General features: G+C 44.2%; 1 protein-coding gene across 22 annotated transcripts in view; it reads right to left on the reverse strand.

Moving 5' to 3' along the window:
• The window catches only part of mical2a (microtubule associated monooxygenase, calponin and LIM domain containing 2a), a 37,462-nt gene that overhangs the window by 4,948 nt on the left and 12,686 nt on the right, over positions 1-19,828 (reverse strand). For 9 of the 22 annotated variants that reach the window (XR_004776520.1, XR_004776519.1, XM_035530284.1 and 6 more), the window contains exons 4-22: positions 19,472-19,588; positions 18,377-18,478; positions 16,475-16,630; positions 15,882-15,982; positions 14,798-15,055; positions 14,560-14,675; positions 14,255-14,381; positions 14,086-14,176; positions 12,745-12,892; positions 11,916-12,115; positions 10,008-10,099; positions 9,765-9,836; positions 9,468-9,605; positions 9,137-9,247; positions 8,574-8,951; positions 8,222-8,329; positions 1,530-1,710; positions 1,352-1,428; positions 1,018-1,250 (exon numbers count right to left, since the gene is read on the reverse strand). Coding sequence is in view for 20 of the 22 variants with exons in the window: in XM_035530284.1 (XP_035386177.1) it covers positions 1,018-1,250; positions 1,352-1,428; positions 1,530-1,710; positions 8,222-8,329; positions 8,574-8,951; positions 9,137-9,247; positions 9,468-9,605; positions 9,765-9,836; positions 10,008-10,099; positions 11,916-12,115; positions 12,745-12,892; positions 14,086-14,176; positions 14,255-14,381; positions 14,560-14,675; positions 14,798-15,055; positions 15,882-15,982; positions 16,475-16,630; positions 18,377-18,478; positions 19,472-19,588 (2,806 nt within the window). In the remaining 2 variants the exon portion in view is untranslated. The other 13 variants (XM_035530325.1, XM_035530313.1, XM_035530341.1 and 10 more) reach the window with 7 other exon arrangements.

Here is a 19,828-nt window from a genome sequence, read left to right on the forward strand (position 1 = left end):
CACAAAGCATTGGAAACATATAGTACCAATATGTTACCAGATAACAGTTTTGTGACTCTTAACGTACTTATCGATGTGTTTAGTTCGGTGGAGGAAACAGTTATCAACCAAACTGTACTCAACTGTTACGCATAGAATTTGACTAATACTTTGAAGTTCATAGAGTATGAACTAGAAAGAAGAGCTTCCCAAAAAGAAAGCCATCTCTGCTGGACCTTTGAGTTTTATGTTTGTGAGTGGAATGTGAACATGGACTGGTTGCCAACACCCAGTTTGATTTGGCAGTTTCACAACATGTGACTATAAGCAGAGCAGATAATGTTGTTCACGACTAACTCAGTCTTGTTAAGTAAACTTGCAGTGTCCAAACAAAATAATTCATAATTGCTAAACAAAACATGCAAAGATATAAAACACCACTCCAAGTCCTGCAATAGCGTATTCCCACGTGGTGTACTCATTAAAGTGCTTTAAGTTGTGTTTTACAAAATTTTTCTTCCCCTCATTTTTTATTATTATTATTATTTTAAATATTTAGTGAAAATTAACTGCAGTTAAGTCAGTGAATAATGGCTTGAATTGTTCCAGGACCAATTGTTCAATTTCCAAAGAAAATATGTGACGAACTGGAGCCACTTTGAGTTCATCATTTTTCATTATGAAAAATAAACCTTCTGGTTAAGAACATCGCTGTTCTCGGGTGATCTGTCAGCTACCACGTCACCCTGAACACATCATTTCTGTTAATGCTGAAATGCCTTTTTTTCCACTATTGGAGGTCAGTGGTAAATAACTAAAGCAACAAGTCAGCTTAAGGCAGAGCATGGGCGGCACTTGGGAAGAATGTGGGCAGAGCTTGGTTTTCTTTGCGGCTACATGAGGAGCCAGTTGCCCAGGTGCTGCTCCAGCCACTGCTGCAGAGCCTGGCGGTGGAAAGGACCAGCCTCGGCCCACAGCTGCTGCATGAGCTCATGCAGGGCGACAAGCAGTGGCATGCCCACACTGAGCAGCTCGTACAGGTAGGTGTAGTCCTCCACGTTGGCCCGGAAGTGCCGGCTGAGTTTGCAGACCCCCGCTCCCAGCCAGTGGGCAAAGCGGTTTGGTGCGGCCCACGCCGCCCGACCCACGTGCAGCGGCCAGTGCATGCTTCGCCTCAGCACCGAGCGCAGGGTACCTGCCGGTTGCTGTGGAGAGCTCTCATCACCGGCGGGATGCTGTCCAGGGCTGGCGTGGGCATGGTCATCGGGTGCCTGAGGAAGAGGGTACTTGGGTAGGATATGTATATATACAGGTTGATAGTGGACTAATACTATTCTAATTATTATTTATACTGAATATGGTGAAGCTTTACCTTACGAGGTTCAAGCACGCTCTCGCATTTCACCGCCAATTCACGTTGGGTGAAATGCAGCTTGCAGTACAGCTTCCCTATAGCAAAAAGAGACGCTTTATAGAGGACAGGATGGAGTAACGCAGCAGGATCAACAAATACTAAAGTAGTGCGCTGATTACTACGTGACGTGACCTACCCCGCCCTGCGTCGAAAGCGTGCGCACCGTGGCACAGAGGGGAGCTGCAGGTGTCACAGCGGAAACAGTCTCTGTGGAAGAACATACCCTCGGCTCTGAGGCACTCCACTGCATACACACGCCTCTTACACACATGACACACATCACCCAGGCTCTGGGGGAACTCCCTCCGAGAGGAACCCTTTGATCCAGAGGAAGAAAAAAAAACATGCAGTCAGAATTATTAGTCAGGCCACAGTCTAGTGGAAATGTATGAAGCTATCTGTGAACAGCCTTGGAATGGATCATGGCTGATTGTGCTGAATAGATCAGATGACAGTGGATCACCTTAAAAAGCACAAAGAGATGAAATACTATGATTTCACTAAGATTCACTGAGAGTTCCCATCAGAATGCCCGAAGCCAGAGAAGACACTCACTGCCAGGTCAGAAAAATCCAGTTTCAGAATGCACACTATCATTCATACCTTCATATCTAATCACAGTGCCCAGAATCTCTGACACATACCACACAATTCATTCGAAATTCTGGGAGCAAGCTCTTCCTACCTAGGGGCAGAAAACAGTTTCAAACTCTGTGAAAGCAAATCACCCTCTGGATTCTACCAAAGTATCATCTCGTAGCATTTTAATAACGCGACTAACAACCACAAACAGCTTGATAGTACATATTGTCTGTTCTGTGGTACTTAGATATATTATGCAGAATTTCAAAACATCAACATTCAATATTAAGACAAAATGAATGCTTCAGTAGTACCAGACAGCGTGTACTGACACACTTAATACACCAAGCTGAGAAGAGCACGGATCATTGAGACAGAGGTGGGTCTATGCCCTAGGGCCTTTGGTCTGTGGTCATTCCCCCACCCCCCCACCACAGGTGCAACCCCCACAGGCAATGGCAGGAAACACAGGAGGAGGCAGGAGGAAACCAGGCAAGGTCAGAGAGCAGGAGTGCAGAGATTTAGGACAGCATGAGAAGTTCACGGGTAACATGAGGAAAAGACCGCATACATGTAGAAGACATGTCTCACTAAACAAGACATGTCTCACTAAACAAGACATGTCTCACTAAACAAGTCATATCTCACCAAATAAGACATGGCCTCCCTTTTCTGGCTTGATGGATTCTTATACATCTGATGCAGGCGCTAACCTCTTTCATACTTTTAAAAAAAGAGCGCTGCTCAGAATTCTTGTGGTATTTGAAAAATTCTAATCAGAGTGGGCTGTTTTCTTTACTCGGGGGCCGTGACATAATTAATAAGTTATTTTGTACCGCACATAAAAGGCCCACTGATGGCTGAAAATCAGAATGAGCTCTTTCAGAAAAGAAAAGTATTTCAGGTGCAACATCAAGTAGGAGAGGATGACAAGGAATACACGCTCCATGTGGCCTTTGGGGTCGTGCTGTGCTTGATTACAAATCTGCGCCAAGGGTGGAGCAGACTTCCCCGTGAGTGCAAGAGGCTCCAGGGCCAGCCAGGATCGTCTCAGAAACATGCCAACTATGCCAGCACTTCAAAGTAAAGACACAGCAGTGCTAAAGACACATTTGACTAGCACAGTAAGCATCTTCAGACACCTGCTTGGCACCGTTCCAGGCTTCTTTAGGATGAAGCACTTAGTTCTTAGAATGCTGTAGTAAAAGTGTAAATTAAATTTTAAATTTTCCTCTTGGGTTTAGAAAAGAAGTTGGAAAAAATGAGAACGTGTATTAAAAATGATTACAGAATGCTATTGACTGTTAATAAAAGACATTTAATTAAAAGTAGTTTTAATTGAAAGGTCATTACATACATAAGTTATGCACAGGCAGAGACTGAAGATGAGGTAAGAGTCACTATCAGGAAGGGAATGGGGAGCAGGGTGCAGCAATGCATTGTGGGGGGAGGGGGAGGTAAGGGCAAAATTGAGCTGGTATGGGCCTCCTGTTCCGAGCAGATTACCGACAAACTACCGACAAAGAGAGGAAGAGGCAATAAGTCAAGACTCTATCTCCTCATAGAAAGCCAAAGTGGTATTAAACAAAGCTCTACTCTGAGGTCTTCTTTTGTTTAACATGCTGAGCAATTGTGTAATGTTTCTAATGAAGGCTGGGCATTGTTCAGTACATTACTAAGAAGCCGTTAAACTAGACACCACGGCAAACCATGCATGCAGCAGTTCAGTGGCTGACCAGGGCTAGTGCATCGCCCTTCCTGCAGCTGTGACAGCTTCCGTTTGCCTTGCACTGCTTCACACCTATTTCTTTTTTGTTAGCTAAAACACAGCCATAAGCTGCTGCCTCCACCCAATCAGTGTGTTTACAGTTGCTTCCCCTAAACCCACAGCTGCAGAACTCTGGAGCTGGCCTGGAATAATGGGGTTAGCAAAAGCATCTGAAGCAATTATGGACAACTCTTCCATTCAAAGGGCAGTGACTGCTCGCTGCAATCTGTCTGCAGCAACTTCCGTGGATAAATTACATCGGTCATTAGTCATTTTGCTTGCTGCAACCCCCCTCCCCCCCCCCCCCAAAAAAATTTTTATTACGTATTTTTGCATGCTGAATCCAAATATGTTTTCGGAATTTCTCTATCAAGCAGTTTTATTTTTGTTCCAGTATAATCATATGTCATTATGTATAGTATGAGAAAGCAGGACCAAGAAAAGTGGAGCCCCTCTGTGTTGGCAGACTAGTGCTGGACACTGAAGAGGGAAGCTCAAATATAGCCAATCTCATACAGTAAAATGTTTGTACATATTTAACATGAAAAACTAGCCTTATTTATATGTAATAAATAAATAATATAAAATTTACCATATGTGATATGGTTTAGAACCATAAAGTCTAAAGATTCGAAGCATAACGGTCCAGCTATTTTAGTTTGTATGCAACCAAAATGTTAAAAATCTGTTGCCCAGTGTAACACTTAAAAATACCTGTTATATCTATATCACTGTAATTACATACCCATGTAAATTCTATACTCACTGAAATTACATATACATGTTAAATCTATACTCACTGTAATTACATACCCTTGCTAACTCTATACTTACTGTAATTACACAGCCGTGTTAATTCTATACTCACTGTAATTACATACCCATGTTAATTCTATACTCACTATAATTATTTAGCCAAACACAGCAGTGCTTCACTCACGGGAAACTCACCATATGTGTTCCATTCTCCAAGTCTCTCTGCATCTCATTTTCACAAGACAGAGCCCCTCGCTGCTGAGATGTGTGGGTTTTGTTTAAGGCCAGTGCAGAGCAACACTCAGGAAGGAGAGCCGGAAAGCAAAGAGATCAGAACAAATACGGCCAGCTTTTGTTGCTTTATTAAACCTGCCTGGAGTCTGATGAGGGATGACGTTAGCTGCTCTTTTGGTACAGAGGATGAAGAGGAGGGAGAGGTGTTAGTAGAGGGCGCAGCAGTGCATTCTGGGAGAGAACGTGGGGTTAAGAAAGGAGTGGGATGGCGGTAGAGGGTGGAGAGATCAGTCTGTCCAGAGCAGAGCAAGGGGGACAAACGCCGTAATGAGAGGAGCGGAGCACTTACAGAAGGACAGAAACCTTTACACAAACAGGTCAAATTAGGACACTGATTGTTATGTGAGCATTCTCTGATAATACTAGACGAATTACAGGCTTTTCAGTACTGTGTCTATTCCAACAATACTATATTTGACAGATCACAGAAAGTAGGTAAATATTTATTTTTTTGGTGTAACAACTGAAAACTCAAGTTGATTCAAAAGGAAACAATGAATCACATAGTTGCATATTATTTGTCCAGATTAGGAAAGATTAGATTAGATTATATTAAAACTGTAAGACATATTTCTAAATCTAGATTTCATTTATAGCTTTCTACCTGTTAAAAAATTAATCTCATCACTTTTCTCATCTCATCACTTGCTTTAAACTGTAAAATGTAATGTGATACTATATACTATGATCTGTTGTAAACAATACTAAGATCCTTCTGCAGCTTCCTTGCAGAAACGTAATTATAATGTTCGCTAACTGAATACCTTCTTGAAGACCTTTAGGATTTAAAACATCTTTGGCAAAGGCATCCTACATGATTTTGGTGTACCCAATAAACACACTATCCATAATGCATTTGCTGACTTTGTCATATACATTGCTTTTTGCGGTGTAAGGTTATTTTTAACAATGTGTTTGAGAAGAGACGGACATCAGGGGACTTTACCTGCTCTGCCACCAGAAACGATGAGGAAGAGAGATGAGATGAAGGAGAAGAGGTGCATTGTGGGACGGGCCATGCTGAGGTTAATGTAGAGCAGTAAGAAACAGGGTTTAGAACAGAGGAATGGGTCTGCTCGCAGGAGAAGCTGAGAATGTACAGCAGGTACAGCGATCAGACACCAAGTCAAACCAGAGGAAGACACAGTATACTCGATCAGAGCAAACCACCACCTTCCACGTATATCGGGGACAAACTAAACATCAGCTGTTAAACAGCAGTCTCACATAAGAAACCTATGACCCATGAGAGGTGTATAGATTTGTTTTATACAGATTTGTTTGAAATATGTGCAAAACTTCAACTGCCTTCAAGGGTCAGCTGGGTAGAGTGTCATCATTTCTCTAACTGTTCCCCTTCAGCAGAGAACTCTAAACTTTGAGAGTAAACAAATACCTCGTTAGAGGGTTTCAAGACTCTTCTACCTTTGGTCTGTTGCTTCACAGTTTCTTCCTGGAGAGCAGAATTGCGCCTGTGTTGTGACTGGAACTCTGAAGGTTTGCTTAATCATCAATGTATCACTTGTTACCCCAGTCAGAACGTGTCACGTGGCACATGATATGAGCAGGCACTGACTGGGCACTCACCATATGTGGCCTACGTACTGACTGCCTCTGGAACTCGGGTTCACAGAGCTTCATGTCTAGTTGCTGTGTCTCACGTCTAGGCTTTTTATTATTTTCGTCACAAGGACACAAATCCAGGTGGGACAGCAGAAGGGAAAATGGGAATTTGGTGTATATGGTTTTGGGAACTTTTTTTTTTTTTTCGGAGGTGGTAAGGATGAGTGAGGAGGGGAAGCAGGTCCTGATGCATTGTGGGGCTATTGGAGAGGTAGGATAAGAAGAGGAAGCAGTTGGGCCAGGACCAGGAGAGACACAGATAAGGGAGGAAATTGGTGTTAGGCAGGAAATTAAGACTATACAAAGGAGACCACAGTGGTATGTCATGGTTAAAATGCTGGTGTGTTTCATCTCCTTCTCAGACAGACAAAGAAATCTGTAAAATCTGGATAGTTCTACTTGAACGCAGAGACTGATAAAAGTTTTAGTGTTCGCATAATGGCAATCAATACTTGGGGTTTAACTGCAAGACAAGCAAGCAAGCAACAAATAAATAAACACGAGGCATCTACAACCACACAGCAATCGGTGCAAAGCCTGTGCTTACTTCTCCACCAGCCTGGGGTTATCCTCAGGCAATTCACACAAGAAAGATACAAACCTTATGAAGTCTGTCAGCAGAGCAGCAGAACAGCACAAATGTATTTTAAATGCATTCCACTGGTGTACCATAAAGGGCTCTGAACTACAGTCTTGTGGATTTTCTGGTGGAGTTCATGCAACTGAGCAAAGTGACACTTCCAGAAGTCATACTACAGTTTCTGGAATTTCACCCTGGAATGCTATCATTACTATCATTCAAAGACCCCATTTAATAGGAAAATAACCCCCTTATACAATTATTTTTTTTATTTGAATAAATCAGTGGTCCAAACAAAAGGAACCAATTGTATATTTTATATTGTTTTCATAAAAAATGTTCTTGCCCACAAATCTTGTCATCTGTATTTATTAATATGAGATTCTGAAATATGGCTTTGGCAATCCAGTGATAGGCCATTCTCCATGTTACTCAGAGAGGTCATGTTTGTCACACCACAGTGCTCCATGGAGTTGAACACACCACAATGAAAAGGTTTACTGTACTGCAGTAAGAACACACCAATTCATAACTGAACTGCGTGATTTAGCCACAGACACCTGGAATGATGATTTTTAATGCATGTGAAATAAAACAGTGAAGCCCAGTAGGAAAGCCAATGGAAACTGTACACCCACCCTCAGAGACATCCATCCTACAGCCTAGAAGACCCGTGAGTGCTCAGGCTGGAGCACTTTGCAACACCTAGCTCCCTGAGAAAGGTTGCAATACATTCTCCAGATCAGTCTCGCTGGGCCCCATAAACCACGGGACGGAGCGTGCAGAGCACATTTACTTTAATGATTTCTTTTAAAAACAACTAAAGCCTAATATGTTTTTACTAAGAATGATACTGCTGGGAACCATGAGCTATGACATGCATGAGACTTTATGTAGTCCCATCAAAGTGAAACAGGCAACTTAAAAATCAGTGAAAATCATGACCTTAGTTTGATTATTATTGGAATGGCGGGACAGGCTGGTGTGTGATTCAGTGTTTCTGTAAAGCTCTCAGGTGGACATAAACATACTGACGACCTGCAAAGGAAACGGGGCCCAACAAAAACAGATACATTTACTGCATCCAAACAGGCAGCGCACGCTATGACCATACTTCCACAGCATTAGCGGCTGGAGAATGACTAGTGACACTAACAGCAAAAACACACAGATTACTGACTCAAAATCAAACTCACAGCATGCAAACGTAATATCGCTTAGTCACCTGAGGCAGAGGGACGGCACGGCCCGAGAACAGCGAGCTTAAGTGAACTGCTTTCTCCTTTATGCTCTTTTTATGAAACTCCCTGGCGTTCTGAGTCTGGGCTTTCCTCTGCAGCAGGCCAGGGAAGAGCCGAGGGAGGGGGCAAAAAAGACATTATCACCAAACCCTTCATCCTCCAGCACAAACACTTTCAGTCTTTTAGGTTCTACATTTTGAGGGAACTGGAGCTGCGAATGTAAAGTAAAACTGACAGACAGACAGACAGACACAGAGAAGTAAGAGAAGCAGAAGGACAGAAGAGGGAGAACGAGGCAGAAAAGAAGGCGTGAAGAGGGGAGGTGATGGTGATCACCTGGCTGATCTCTTCCTCCACCCTCTGGAGGCGTTGCAGCATGGCCGTCATGGCCCGTATGGCAGAGGGGCAGGGGCCGTCCTCCCGCCTCTCCGGCCTGTCTGACTCGGGGGGCGTGGGCGGACGCGCGCGTACCCCGGCAGACTGCACGTGCGACGGTGTGCGCGTGTGATCGGGCTGCGTGCGTGACCGTGCGTGTGTGTCGGTGGGCTCTGTGCGTGGCCTGGTGTGTGTGGGAGTGGCTTCTGTGTGAGATGGGGGGTGTGTGTGAACGGGGCGGCTGAGTTTACGACAGATGAAGGCAGGGCTGGAGTAAGGCAAAGGGAGGAGAAGGGGAGAAGGCAGCTGCTCCTCTGCGTGTCTGCTGCAAGCTGCTGGCTGGAAGTGCAAACACACGGCGTGTGAGAAGGACCAGAGCTCAGAGTGAGGCATGATGGGAAAACACTGGCTCTCCAACTAAGTGATTTACAATGAGCTTTGCCATATTGTTTTACATGAAGCACCAGTGCATCTAGGGGTGACTGTGTGTGGGAGGCTGTGCTCATGTGTGACCAGAGCTATACCTTCTTCGGAAGCAAAGGTGGTGGGATTTTCTTCTCAGGTTTGTTGAAGGGTGTGCTTTCTGTCATATCAAGTGATGCAGGTCTTGAAGGCCTCGCAACATTCGAATCAGACTGAGATCGGGAGGTCAACAGCAGTATCAGAGATAGAAAGCCAAGAAGGGTTAGTATGACTGCAGGAAAAAAGAAAAGTACAGCAGGCAAGCACAGGGCACTAGAGATGGGAGTACAGTATCTGAGTTCAGCAGAGACGCCACAAAGCCGAACTGAACATCCAGGTCCTGTGTTCAGGACCATTATGAGTGTACTGACAGAGAGCCGAGGTGGTGTTTACCTGTCTACGCAGAGTGCAGCTTGGCGTGCTCTCCTCAAACTTTGCCAGTAACTGAGAGGCCATGTACTTGACCTTATTCTCTTTCAGCTCCCGCCCCTCAGATTCTAATGATGAGCTTTGACTGGAGAAGTTGGTTGCCTGCCAGAAAGGTAGACCAATCAACAGTAAGCTCTTGTACACACAAAAGACTTAGGTTTGTCAATCATTTTAACCTCCCTCATTATGAAACAGGGTGCAAAAAATGTAAAATTGGGCATAACATAAAACCATAAAAAAACATAAAAGTACTAAGCTAACCTCTTCCAGATAACTGCAAACCTTCCGTCTTCTTTTGTAAAAAGAATCATTATTGTCCACCTTTTTGTCATCCTGACAGATGAAGAGGAAGGAAAACATTGATAAATAGTGCGTCTGGAACTTCAAAGAATGAAGCACAATGATTGGAGACAGCATTGTGAATCTTGGCCCAAGGTAAACTTGAGTCGAATGTGTTTGAGGTGAGCTACGACTACAGCTCACATATGGACACAACCAGCCTACCTTCGGTATCCGTTTTCGAGGCTGTGTTAAGCTCAGGGACCTGTAAACGGGTTGGGATTCGTCTTTGTTTTTATCCATTTCTCTCCTCAAATCTGCAATAAAAACAGCAGTCTGAAACAGTTCCATTTCTCAGTAATAAAAGGATAAGAGCTGTAGACGCTTAATTAATTAGAGAGTCAACTCATGACGTAAGACTCATGAAATTTAAGTGGGGGCTAAAATGAGAATCTAACCGATGGTTTGAATAAAACTTTTTTCTTTGTTTTTCTTTTTGCACACAAGCATCGTGTTCCAACATGGTCATGTACATTATTGTTATAGTGATTGGCAGACAAAGCGGCATGAAGCTTTTGGGGCTTCTTACTGATGACAGTAAAAAACAGGAAGCATTGAAGAACTGAATATACAACACTCCAACATTTTCATATTTCTTTAAAAAAAGATCAGATAATGATCCTTAGTGATGTTTACTCAAAGGTCTGCAATATTTTTTAAAATAATTTTCTCATTTCACGTGGAAAAAACATGTAAAATAAAATGTGGCAAACTGGGAGGTGTTCTGAAATGCCTGATGGCTCGTGGCTCCCACGCTGACACTAAGCTCAGCATGGCTGCATACAACAGCCTTTAATCATAACTTCAGGTACACAAACGGGAGTTAGATGGACTTAGTCAAAGTGCTACATGCACTACAAACAGCATCAAAATAAAGGACATTGATAAAACAACATCGAATTTTAGAAGCCATATAAAAACACACAGGTTAGTATGGACAGCAAGCATGCTAGCCAGCTAGGCAGCCTGTAGTATGGATAAAAAGGTATGCTAGCCAGTTAGACCGATAGCTATACTTTATCTAGTAAATACTTTTTCTAGTAAGTTCCAGTTTCTAGCTTTTGTACATGCTCCATTATCTTATCAATTTTCTTGTTAATGTTAGTTTGTAGGCCAACGTAAATGTAACATTAGGTTTTAGGCACTGTTCCAATGTTGGAGATTGAGAGTGCACGTTAGTTTATGCAACGACCCGCAACCTCAGACATTTTGGTTCTTCATGTGACTTAAGACTTGACTCAGACTCAGAGCCAAGAGACTGGAGACTTGACTAGGTCTCGTACAAGTGACTCGTGAACTCTGAACAATTCCTAATCAAATGAAACCTTATACCATAGCTTGGAAAAGCAAATACATGCGCCGCCACAACATCTGTTTTTCTCAAACACCCATTATTAAATAAGTAATTTTTTCCTGGCAACGCTTATTGGCAATGCTCAATGATACCATGTCAGAAGAATGCCTACAATTAACACGACGTCATGTAGTATCAAACTTGCACATGGGTAGCTAACGTTACTGTAGAAGCATGCAGGTCTCACAAGCTGGTGGAGGTCTAGAGAAGGGACTGCTGGTTTATTCCTTGTAATGGAGCACAGTGTGCCCTCTTCACAGGTACTCTATCTCCTCTATCTCAAGGAGGGACCTGGGCTGAGGCAGACGTACATTCCTTTCATGCCAGACTACAAGACTGACAGAGTTGCATAATACAAGTTTTGTTCTGCCACAGGAAGATGAAAGGATATATGTTACTGCATGCCTATTCAAAGATACTCCATAAAACTCTGGGGTCATTCAGATGGCCATTTCTTATGAAAACTTTAACCAGGTGAGGGGATGTTACAAATGAAATGGTGATAACAGGTTTGGGCTGGTGTCGGGTACATTTGACAGCTTTCAGGGCTTTGTGACGATGGTGAGACATCCGCACTCAGCTCATGTTCATCCATTGTGGTATGAAGGTTAAAGGCTGCCCTTTCAGACTTGTACGTGAGTGAGAAGGAATGTTGTGAGGAATGTTAGGCACTGGAAGCCGAGTATTGGAAGGATTCAATGACGGGGTCTGTGGGTTACCTGAAGGTGGCAGAGGGGTTCCCCGAAAGAGCTCATAGAATTTGGAGAGGTAGGTAACTATGCTGTTCTTGTCTGGCTCCTGGCCCGTGGCCAGCGCTTTGCCTGTGGTGAATGGCTTTATGCCAAACTCCCTCTCGGCCACATCAAATGCAAGCTGGGCGTTCCTTTCAGGGTCTTCCTCATTTAGCGAATCATAATCACTGCAAAACAGGGAGAAAGACGAGGCACTTGAATGTGAAAGATGTCATAAAAAGCCAAGAAACAGCCTTGTATTATATGTAGAAGCTTTCGACAAGCCAGGCTTTGAGACACATAAAATCTGGCCCTGGAGAAAACGTGTGAACTTGTAGCATGTGTTTACGCTATCCAAACTGCCCCTTGGTCTCAACACACTGCTGTGCGAGATATCCCCATCACAAAGAGGAACAGAGGCAGCATACAGGAAAGCCAACTTTTCAGAGGTCAAAGCAGTTTTCCCATCTCCTGCTCAGGTTTGTGTTTGCACAATAGACCACTGCGGTGGGACGAGTGCTCATAAAGGGAGATGAGAACTGCTGACAACACAGCAAGACTTACGGCCAAGTCCGCAGACAACCCACATGAGGTAAGCACCTGTCAGATGCATTTGTCATCTTAATATACTGATGTAATTTATGAGGTCATATATAATGTTACATGTCACATAAAAGGAGCCTTGTGTTACACCGGGATCCACTCTCAGTTATACTGTCACACAGTCAGGGCGTACTCTGGGGGTTACTTGGGGGGGTTAAAGGGCAGGGGTTATTTTAAGTAACCCCATCTAAGAAGGAAGGGCATGCTCACTTACATGAGATGTGCTCGGAAACGGTGGATGAGGGCACAGAGGGCCAAGCCGGTACTCCACGACGTGCTCAGGTCCGTAACGCTCACACGCCTGTAGCCTTCGGTCTGCTTCTGACACCAGGTCAGCAGCCTGCTGGGTCGGATCTCAGACTCTGTGACACAAACATGAACACACACCCATACACACACAAACAGCGGTGAGCCTGTGGATTTGTCCTGCGCTATTGGGTGATAGCAATCAGATTAGGCGTTGTTGCCGTGTGCAGTCTGGACTTGTCCTGCCCGTCATTCTGTTAAAGAATTCCTTGCTGTCCCTCCTATCTGATTTATCCTGATTTATCCAAAGTAAACGAAAGTTGATCCATTTAGACTGTTATAAGTGCCATTTCTCTCAGTAAGATTGCTGTTTTACACAAACCTTTCCACAGCACCCTTTACATGAAAACCACATTAAAAAACATTAATGTTATACATTTATTCGGCCTGGTTTAAAACGATATTTTAATATAGATAAAATCATCTCACCTGATCATTTTTGTGAACAGATCAAAAGCTGAAAAGTATAGTGATTCATGCCAATTTGCTAATGAACTGGGTTTTTTTAGCAGTGGAAATGCTGAACCATGCATTACTATGACCCTCTAGGACTGCCAAGGGAACGCGTTCTCAACTAGGACAGGTGAATCCGAAAAAGCCATTCTCTCCAATCCTTAACAATCCTAAAGCTCCAGCACACAGATCAAGCACACTCTGACTACTGTTTTGTTTTTTTGAGGCTTTTCTGAGAACAAGAATACACCTGAGTATGGAGTTCCCAAAACATTTATGTCAAAGATGTCACAGAACGCTTGCCTCCCGCGAGTCACGTGGTTTGGCCCGCCACGTGAAGTGGGAGGATCTTTTGTTTGCGGCCACACCTGCACACACCTGCACTTTGTCTCGTCTTTATGTATATAAACCCTTGTTCTTGTGTGCAGGGTATTGGTCATTGTACTCGTAGATGTTAATGTAGCATGTTAATGTTAATGTTAAATGCGCTTTACGTCGTTGTTAAATGTATCCGTGTATGTTTAATGTTAACCGTGTTGTGTTCATGTTCATGTTCGTTGTAATACATGTGAGTGCCGTTGTCTTTATGTTTTAATTAAACGTTCGTCCATGCCAAGAGAGTCTGTGCGTCCTGCTCCATGCCCTGCGGCACTCGGGCCACCACGTTACAAAAGGAGCCTGTGGATTTCACCTTTAGTCTTTGCTGACAATCTCAGTTTGTCAAATAGGTCTTGGTTTGCATGCATGTTTGCATAAAAACATGGAGTGTTCAGAGTACAGAGATGATTAGGCTGACCTCGCCGTGCCAGGTTCACTGGGCGTCGTATGCTAGCAGCTCGTTTCAAAGAGCAGGGCTTCAGCTCTCCACTTATGTAATAGTTACGCACCTGTGCATGGAAGAAAGCAGGGGTGAATGGTGTTGCCAAAAATTTAATTAATACCATTAAAAGAAAAGGCTCTCTTACCTGGTGTGGTCTGACACAGTTGGAATTGAGGTTGGGATAACGTGTTCCAGGATCTATGGTGTACTGGTCAAAGTTCTTGGCGATGTTCTCAGGTGTTGTTTGAGCTAGCAAGCGGTAAAGACTCTCCCTGAAGAGAGACAATCCAAGATAATCTGACCTGAGCTCTTAGCTGGAGCTTTTAGGGCCCTGACAAGCTCAAGTCCTTGAACACAAAGCAAACATCTTTCTGAACTGTACTTTCAGCTAGTGTTTGTGTATGTGATGCACTTATGAGTGTACATGCATATACTTCAGACTGCACTGACCTCTCAGCCAGCACTTCCAGTGGAGCTCTGCCCTGCGCCCAGCTCCTGACCATCCAGGCGGTGTCGACGGCTGCCAGGAAGCCCCGAGCACAACCTGTGCCCATTGGCCAAAAAGGCTACAACACACACACAAGCACACACACACTAAACCAGTCATAAGGACATAGCATCAAATTAACAAAACACCTAACCAGCCTACAAATGTTCGCCGGCTGATGGAGCAGCCGTGAGAGCTCACCTCCAGGAGGCTGTCACCCACCAGCGACACCAGCAGGTGATGGCCAAACCTCTCCCTGACCAGCGCCGCGTTCTCCGAGGCGTACATGCAGGTGAAGTCAAACATGGCTACGTCCGGCTGGTCGAGGTGGTTCATGGCGTACTCCAGCGTTGGTAGCTGGTAGTGGGTGGCATAGTCGGCAGCCTCTCGCGCGTAGTCAAGAAGGGCATCCTGGTTGACGTTGGCGCTGTTCAACAGTGCCTCCGTGTCTATGTAGTCCTGTTTAACAACATACCACGTGATCGTGATCCAGTTTTCAGTTTAGAGGGAAGTCACTCCTTTTTTTTGCAGATTCCCATGTGAAAACCTTGAGGGAAACCTCAGAAACCATCACATATCACACAAAAGGAGGAACTTCACCAGGCACCACTCTTAGCAAGAGGCTAAGGTACACATGTGTGATGAGGTACATCTACCATGCCCTTGCTCTTACCTCTGACTTTGTTAGGTTGCCTGATTTTACAGTCTGTCAGACACCGTCTACCCTGTCCATTACAGATCACAGGTGCAGTCAACTATGTCTACTATGCCTATGCATACGAGGTGCTTCTTAAGCGGCTGTTTCAAAATGATGAGAGCATTTTGAATTTTGGACAGATGTATGAAACGAGACATGGTCAAATGCTTTAAGCTGACCACACTCAGTGACTCAGTGACTCAATTTCCTACTCAGGTGCTGGTGAATCAGTGCAGCCTGTGAATCAGAATAGTCTGCTCTAAGCAAAGCAGCATCAGTGGGAAGTTTCAAATACCAAAGAATATGAGTGTGATTGTGTGTGTGTACACACACACACACACACACACACACACACACACACACACACACACACACACACACACACACACAGAAAAAGAGAGATCATAAAGTGATGAATTATGTCCTCCTCACCAATGTTTATGCCCTCATTGCTATGTTTATAAGAGTGTGTGTTAACAGCCTCTTAAACTGGCAAGTCACCATAATAAAACAGTCCATGTAACCTTCACAAAACCTTTCCCAAACCACTTCCTCTTGGCCATTCAGCACACCAGATCCGCTACTCACATGAATGATGACTCCTTTATCCAGGAGACTCTGTTTCTTAGCCGTCATGACAAAGTAGTGGGTATCGTTCTTGTAGTACACGATGTTCTCCAAATCGATGCCTGCATCGCACACACGGCCATCAGAAGCCATGTTGTTCAAAGGAATACAAAATCTGTCTGCAATTCTTTGTAATGAACTACATTTCTGTCCCACATCATATAATCTTGTGTGTAATGCTTTTGCGTTAATTCCACATGCAAAACAACACTCCTGCTGTTGTAATCAGCAGTTTAAAGAGGATTACAAAGGAGTTGAGCTGTAATGAAGGCTGGTCATAGGATGCATACAAAGTTTGTAGAAAAGACATAAATGTTTGGGGGGACAAATAATAGTAGGAGGAAGAGGAACTGAACTATGACTCTGTTCAGTAGAACAGCTTCCACCTCGTAAGCTCATTGCGGCTTGAATGGAGGGGGAGGCATAGCCTATATGTATATAATCCATGCAGATGTTCGCCTGACTAATGGGAGTTGTGGTAAAACTAATCAGAGCATCGAGAGATGCTGGGTTCTGGTTGTTTCCTGGTTTTTACATATGTTCCTTTCTCTCACCCGTTTCCTGCCTGAGGTCCTGGAAGAATTTCTGGTTAAAGATGAAGGCCACGCCACTAATTTCCTCCACTTTGGCCTCTGCCGTCGTGTTCCTGTTGATGAAGTTGGCTGTGATGGCGATGGCCAGTTTCCCACGGAATTCTTTCCGCCTGAACCCTAAGAGACATGAGAGAGTGGAAAAAGAGTATTGCAAGAGGGAATATGGCTGATATGGGGAAGACACTGGAAGTTCACTGCAGTGTTTTAAGGCATTACAGAGAGAAAAAGTGACTAAGTCAGAGAGAAAGCAAGAGAGAGGCATGGGAATGCGAGAACTAGAGTTCACAGTTGAGAGAAAGAGAGAGAGAGAGAGAGAGAGAGAGAGAGAGAGAGAGAGAGAGAGAGCAAGAGGGCAAAAGAGAGAGTAAACAGAAGTGAGTGATGTGGCATTTTTCTCTTCCTGCCAGACAGAGGCACACTAATCCAGTGGAAATCTGTTGCTGCCTAAATCACAGGGTGGATATTTTGGGCTCAGGCAAGCTTGGATTCACCACAAAGGTAAACCATGACTCCTGGAACTACACAGTGCGCATAACTATTTAACTGTATCTATATGAACTCATCATCTGCCTTAACATATCCATGAGCCCCAGAGCTACTCAATGTGCGCAACTATCTAGCTGGATCTAGCTGAACTTTGGGAGTCATAAGGTACACTTTGTCAGAAGTAACAGATACAGCACACGTTGTTCACTTCATTGCGTTTCAATATCCAAGACATGATTTAATGACCTAAGCAGGAGACCGTGTGCCCTCTTTATCCTGCGTGTCTGGCTCTGAGGACCTGAACAGGCAGGAGAAGAAGCAGTCTCTCACCTTCTGTCCCACAAAATAACGCATGATGTAGCACGTCTCAGGCTGGGCTGGGGGCGACATCACCCCTCCCTCGCCTGTGCCCATGGGCCTGGCTCCAAATGCCACGGTGCTCCACTAGCGCAGCCACATGCTCTCAGAAGGGGATATATTTACCGGCCGCCAGACGGGTAGGAACACGCCCGCTCCCGCACGCCAATGAACTGCAAAAGCATGTGTGTGTTTTTCCCCCTTAAAGTTGCTCAGGACTGTGCAATGCGCCAAACGGCTGAACATTTGACGCTGCCTGAAAATCAGCCTTATTTGGAATAAGCATGTGTTCGGGGAGAGGTGAAAAGATGATGGGTGTTGAGGGACTCGACAGCGTCAACAGCCGAGCTCACGCCAGCATCTCCTTATTCATGGTGTTATTTAGGAATGCACGCTGAGCTGATGATTTCATGTGCAGCCACACTCTAGGCAATGGCCCCATGATGTCACGGGTTATCGACTTACAGAGCGAGACGTTATTTTATGGCTTTGTACAACTTCCTTGGATGAAACAATCCAGCTGAAAGGCCAAGGAAGTATGGCCAAGAGAAGCAGCCAAGTTACTCTCAGGCCGGGTCACCCAGGCTCACTGCCGATAAGACATGAATGGCAGAGAGCTGTTCTGGGTTATTTTGGAAGATTTTATTTGTGAATAGCTGGTTCAACAAAATGTTCTAGGATCACTTTTCAGAATGTTGTTTACACAACTTGTGGTGAATAGTGAGTTAACAAAAACATAGGTCATGGAACATGAAAGGCCACGTGACGTGCTATTTGTATTGCCGTATCAAATTCTAGGCCGTTTTATTTACCCGAGGACATTTCCTCTGTATTTATAGACTGATGATAATTATAGCTGCTTGGTTACTATGTAAATACACATCATCCAATATGTGTGTTTATGGAAGTTAATTCGAGGTATTACTAGTAAAGTATGTGGGAATCTGTAAAAAAGTGAAATAACTTGCATTTATGCCAATTTGCTAATGTGAATTGCATCACAGCCACTAGTGTGCCGACCTTCTAGGGTGTTCCGTCTGCCGTCAGCCCCCACCACGACATCAAAATCAAAGTCAGCAACAGGGTGATCTGCAGGCCGGATCTCTGCCCTCCATCCAGGCCCTGTCATACACACAAACACATACGCATGCTCACACAAGCACAGACCGCACACATGTTCCTTGCAGATCAATAATTTAAGGCAGAATAAAGGCTCGGTTTCTAATGACCTACGGTTGAGAGAGGTTCATGATGTGAGCAACACGCTCTACTGGAATCAAGGCTGTGGCACAAGGTCACGCTAGCAAAAAAGTTCCTGATTTAGAACGCCCCCTTGGTTTTATCACTGCACTGACGTCTGTGCTGAAGAGAGGGAACAGATAGCTAGCGAATGTCCTCAACATGGGAGTCCAATCAGCAGTCTCTGGAGAGCCTTCTGTACTGGAGGACCTCTTTAAGAGAGCAGCTTGTGCATGACCACATCTGGCAGAGCATTATAAGTGGACCTTGGAGACCAGGTTCTAATTACAATGATCAGCTCATAATCACCAGCTCTTTTTTTAGCTGATGTAATGATCCCTTGTTCTCCAAAAAGGGAAAGATCCCTTGGCATATTTATTCAGTCTGTGCATGTAGTAATAAACTAATAAATACAGATTACAGAGTGTAGGAGAATGCTGGATCAAACTAGAGAAATTTTCCATGAACATTAAAAATGACATTAACAGGACCACTGTAGTTGGTTGTCATAGTGATAGATACTGCAGTGTGGAAGTGAGGCAGGAAGTCCTCTGTATGGACTCAGCATTGTCCTAGACAGGGATGTGAGGTGTGGAGGGAAAAATGGAAAACCCTGGATACTGAAACACATGGAAACATTATAAACATTAGCTAAACCCAAGCCTTTAAAGCTAATCTATAACTGAAATACAAATCTTGTTAGGTTAGTTATCATAGATAAATATGGATATAATAGATGTGTATCTACGTGCGTGCAAGCACGCGCACGCGTGCGTGTGTCTGTGTGTCTGTGTGTGCGCGTGTGTGCATGTGTATGTGTGTGTGTGTGTGTGTGTTTGTGTGTTTGTGTGTGTGTGTGTGTGTGTGTACCCTTACCCTCATTCTCTTGGTCTTCCGGCGGTTCCAGAAGCCTTACAAACTCCACATTGATGTGGAACTCGACTCCTAAGAGAAGAGCGATCTTCAGGAGTAAGAGCTGGAGCTGCCGAATACCTGAAACGACAAGCCCTCCAAGAATGCTACCAGTGCACAGGGACATGCACAAAACCAAAACGCTAACACTGCACAGCAATACATACACAACGAAAATGCACACATTCCATCCATTCCTGATTCTGTAAAGCTCAGGGCATCGTTTATGAGCCTTCCTCTTAAATTAACATTTAATATTTAATATATACCATCTGTGGAAACAGAAAACAGTAAATTCGAGATAAACTCATTGTAAAAACA

The sequence above is a fragment of the Electrophorus electricus genome, chromosome 1, assembly GCF_013358815.1.
Source record: "Electrophorus electricus isolate fEleEle1 chromosome 1, fEleEle1.pri, whole genome shotgun sequence".
In the NCBI taxonomy this organism is placed as follows: Eukaryota; Metazoa; Chordata; class Actinopteri; order Gymnotiformes; family Gymnotidae; genus Electrophorus; species Electrophorus electricus.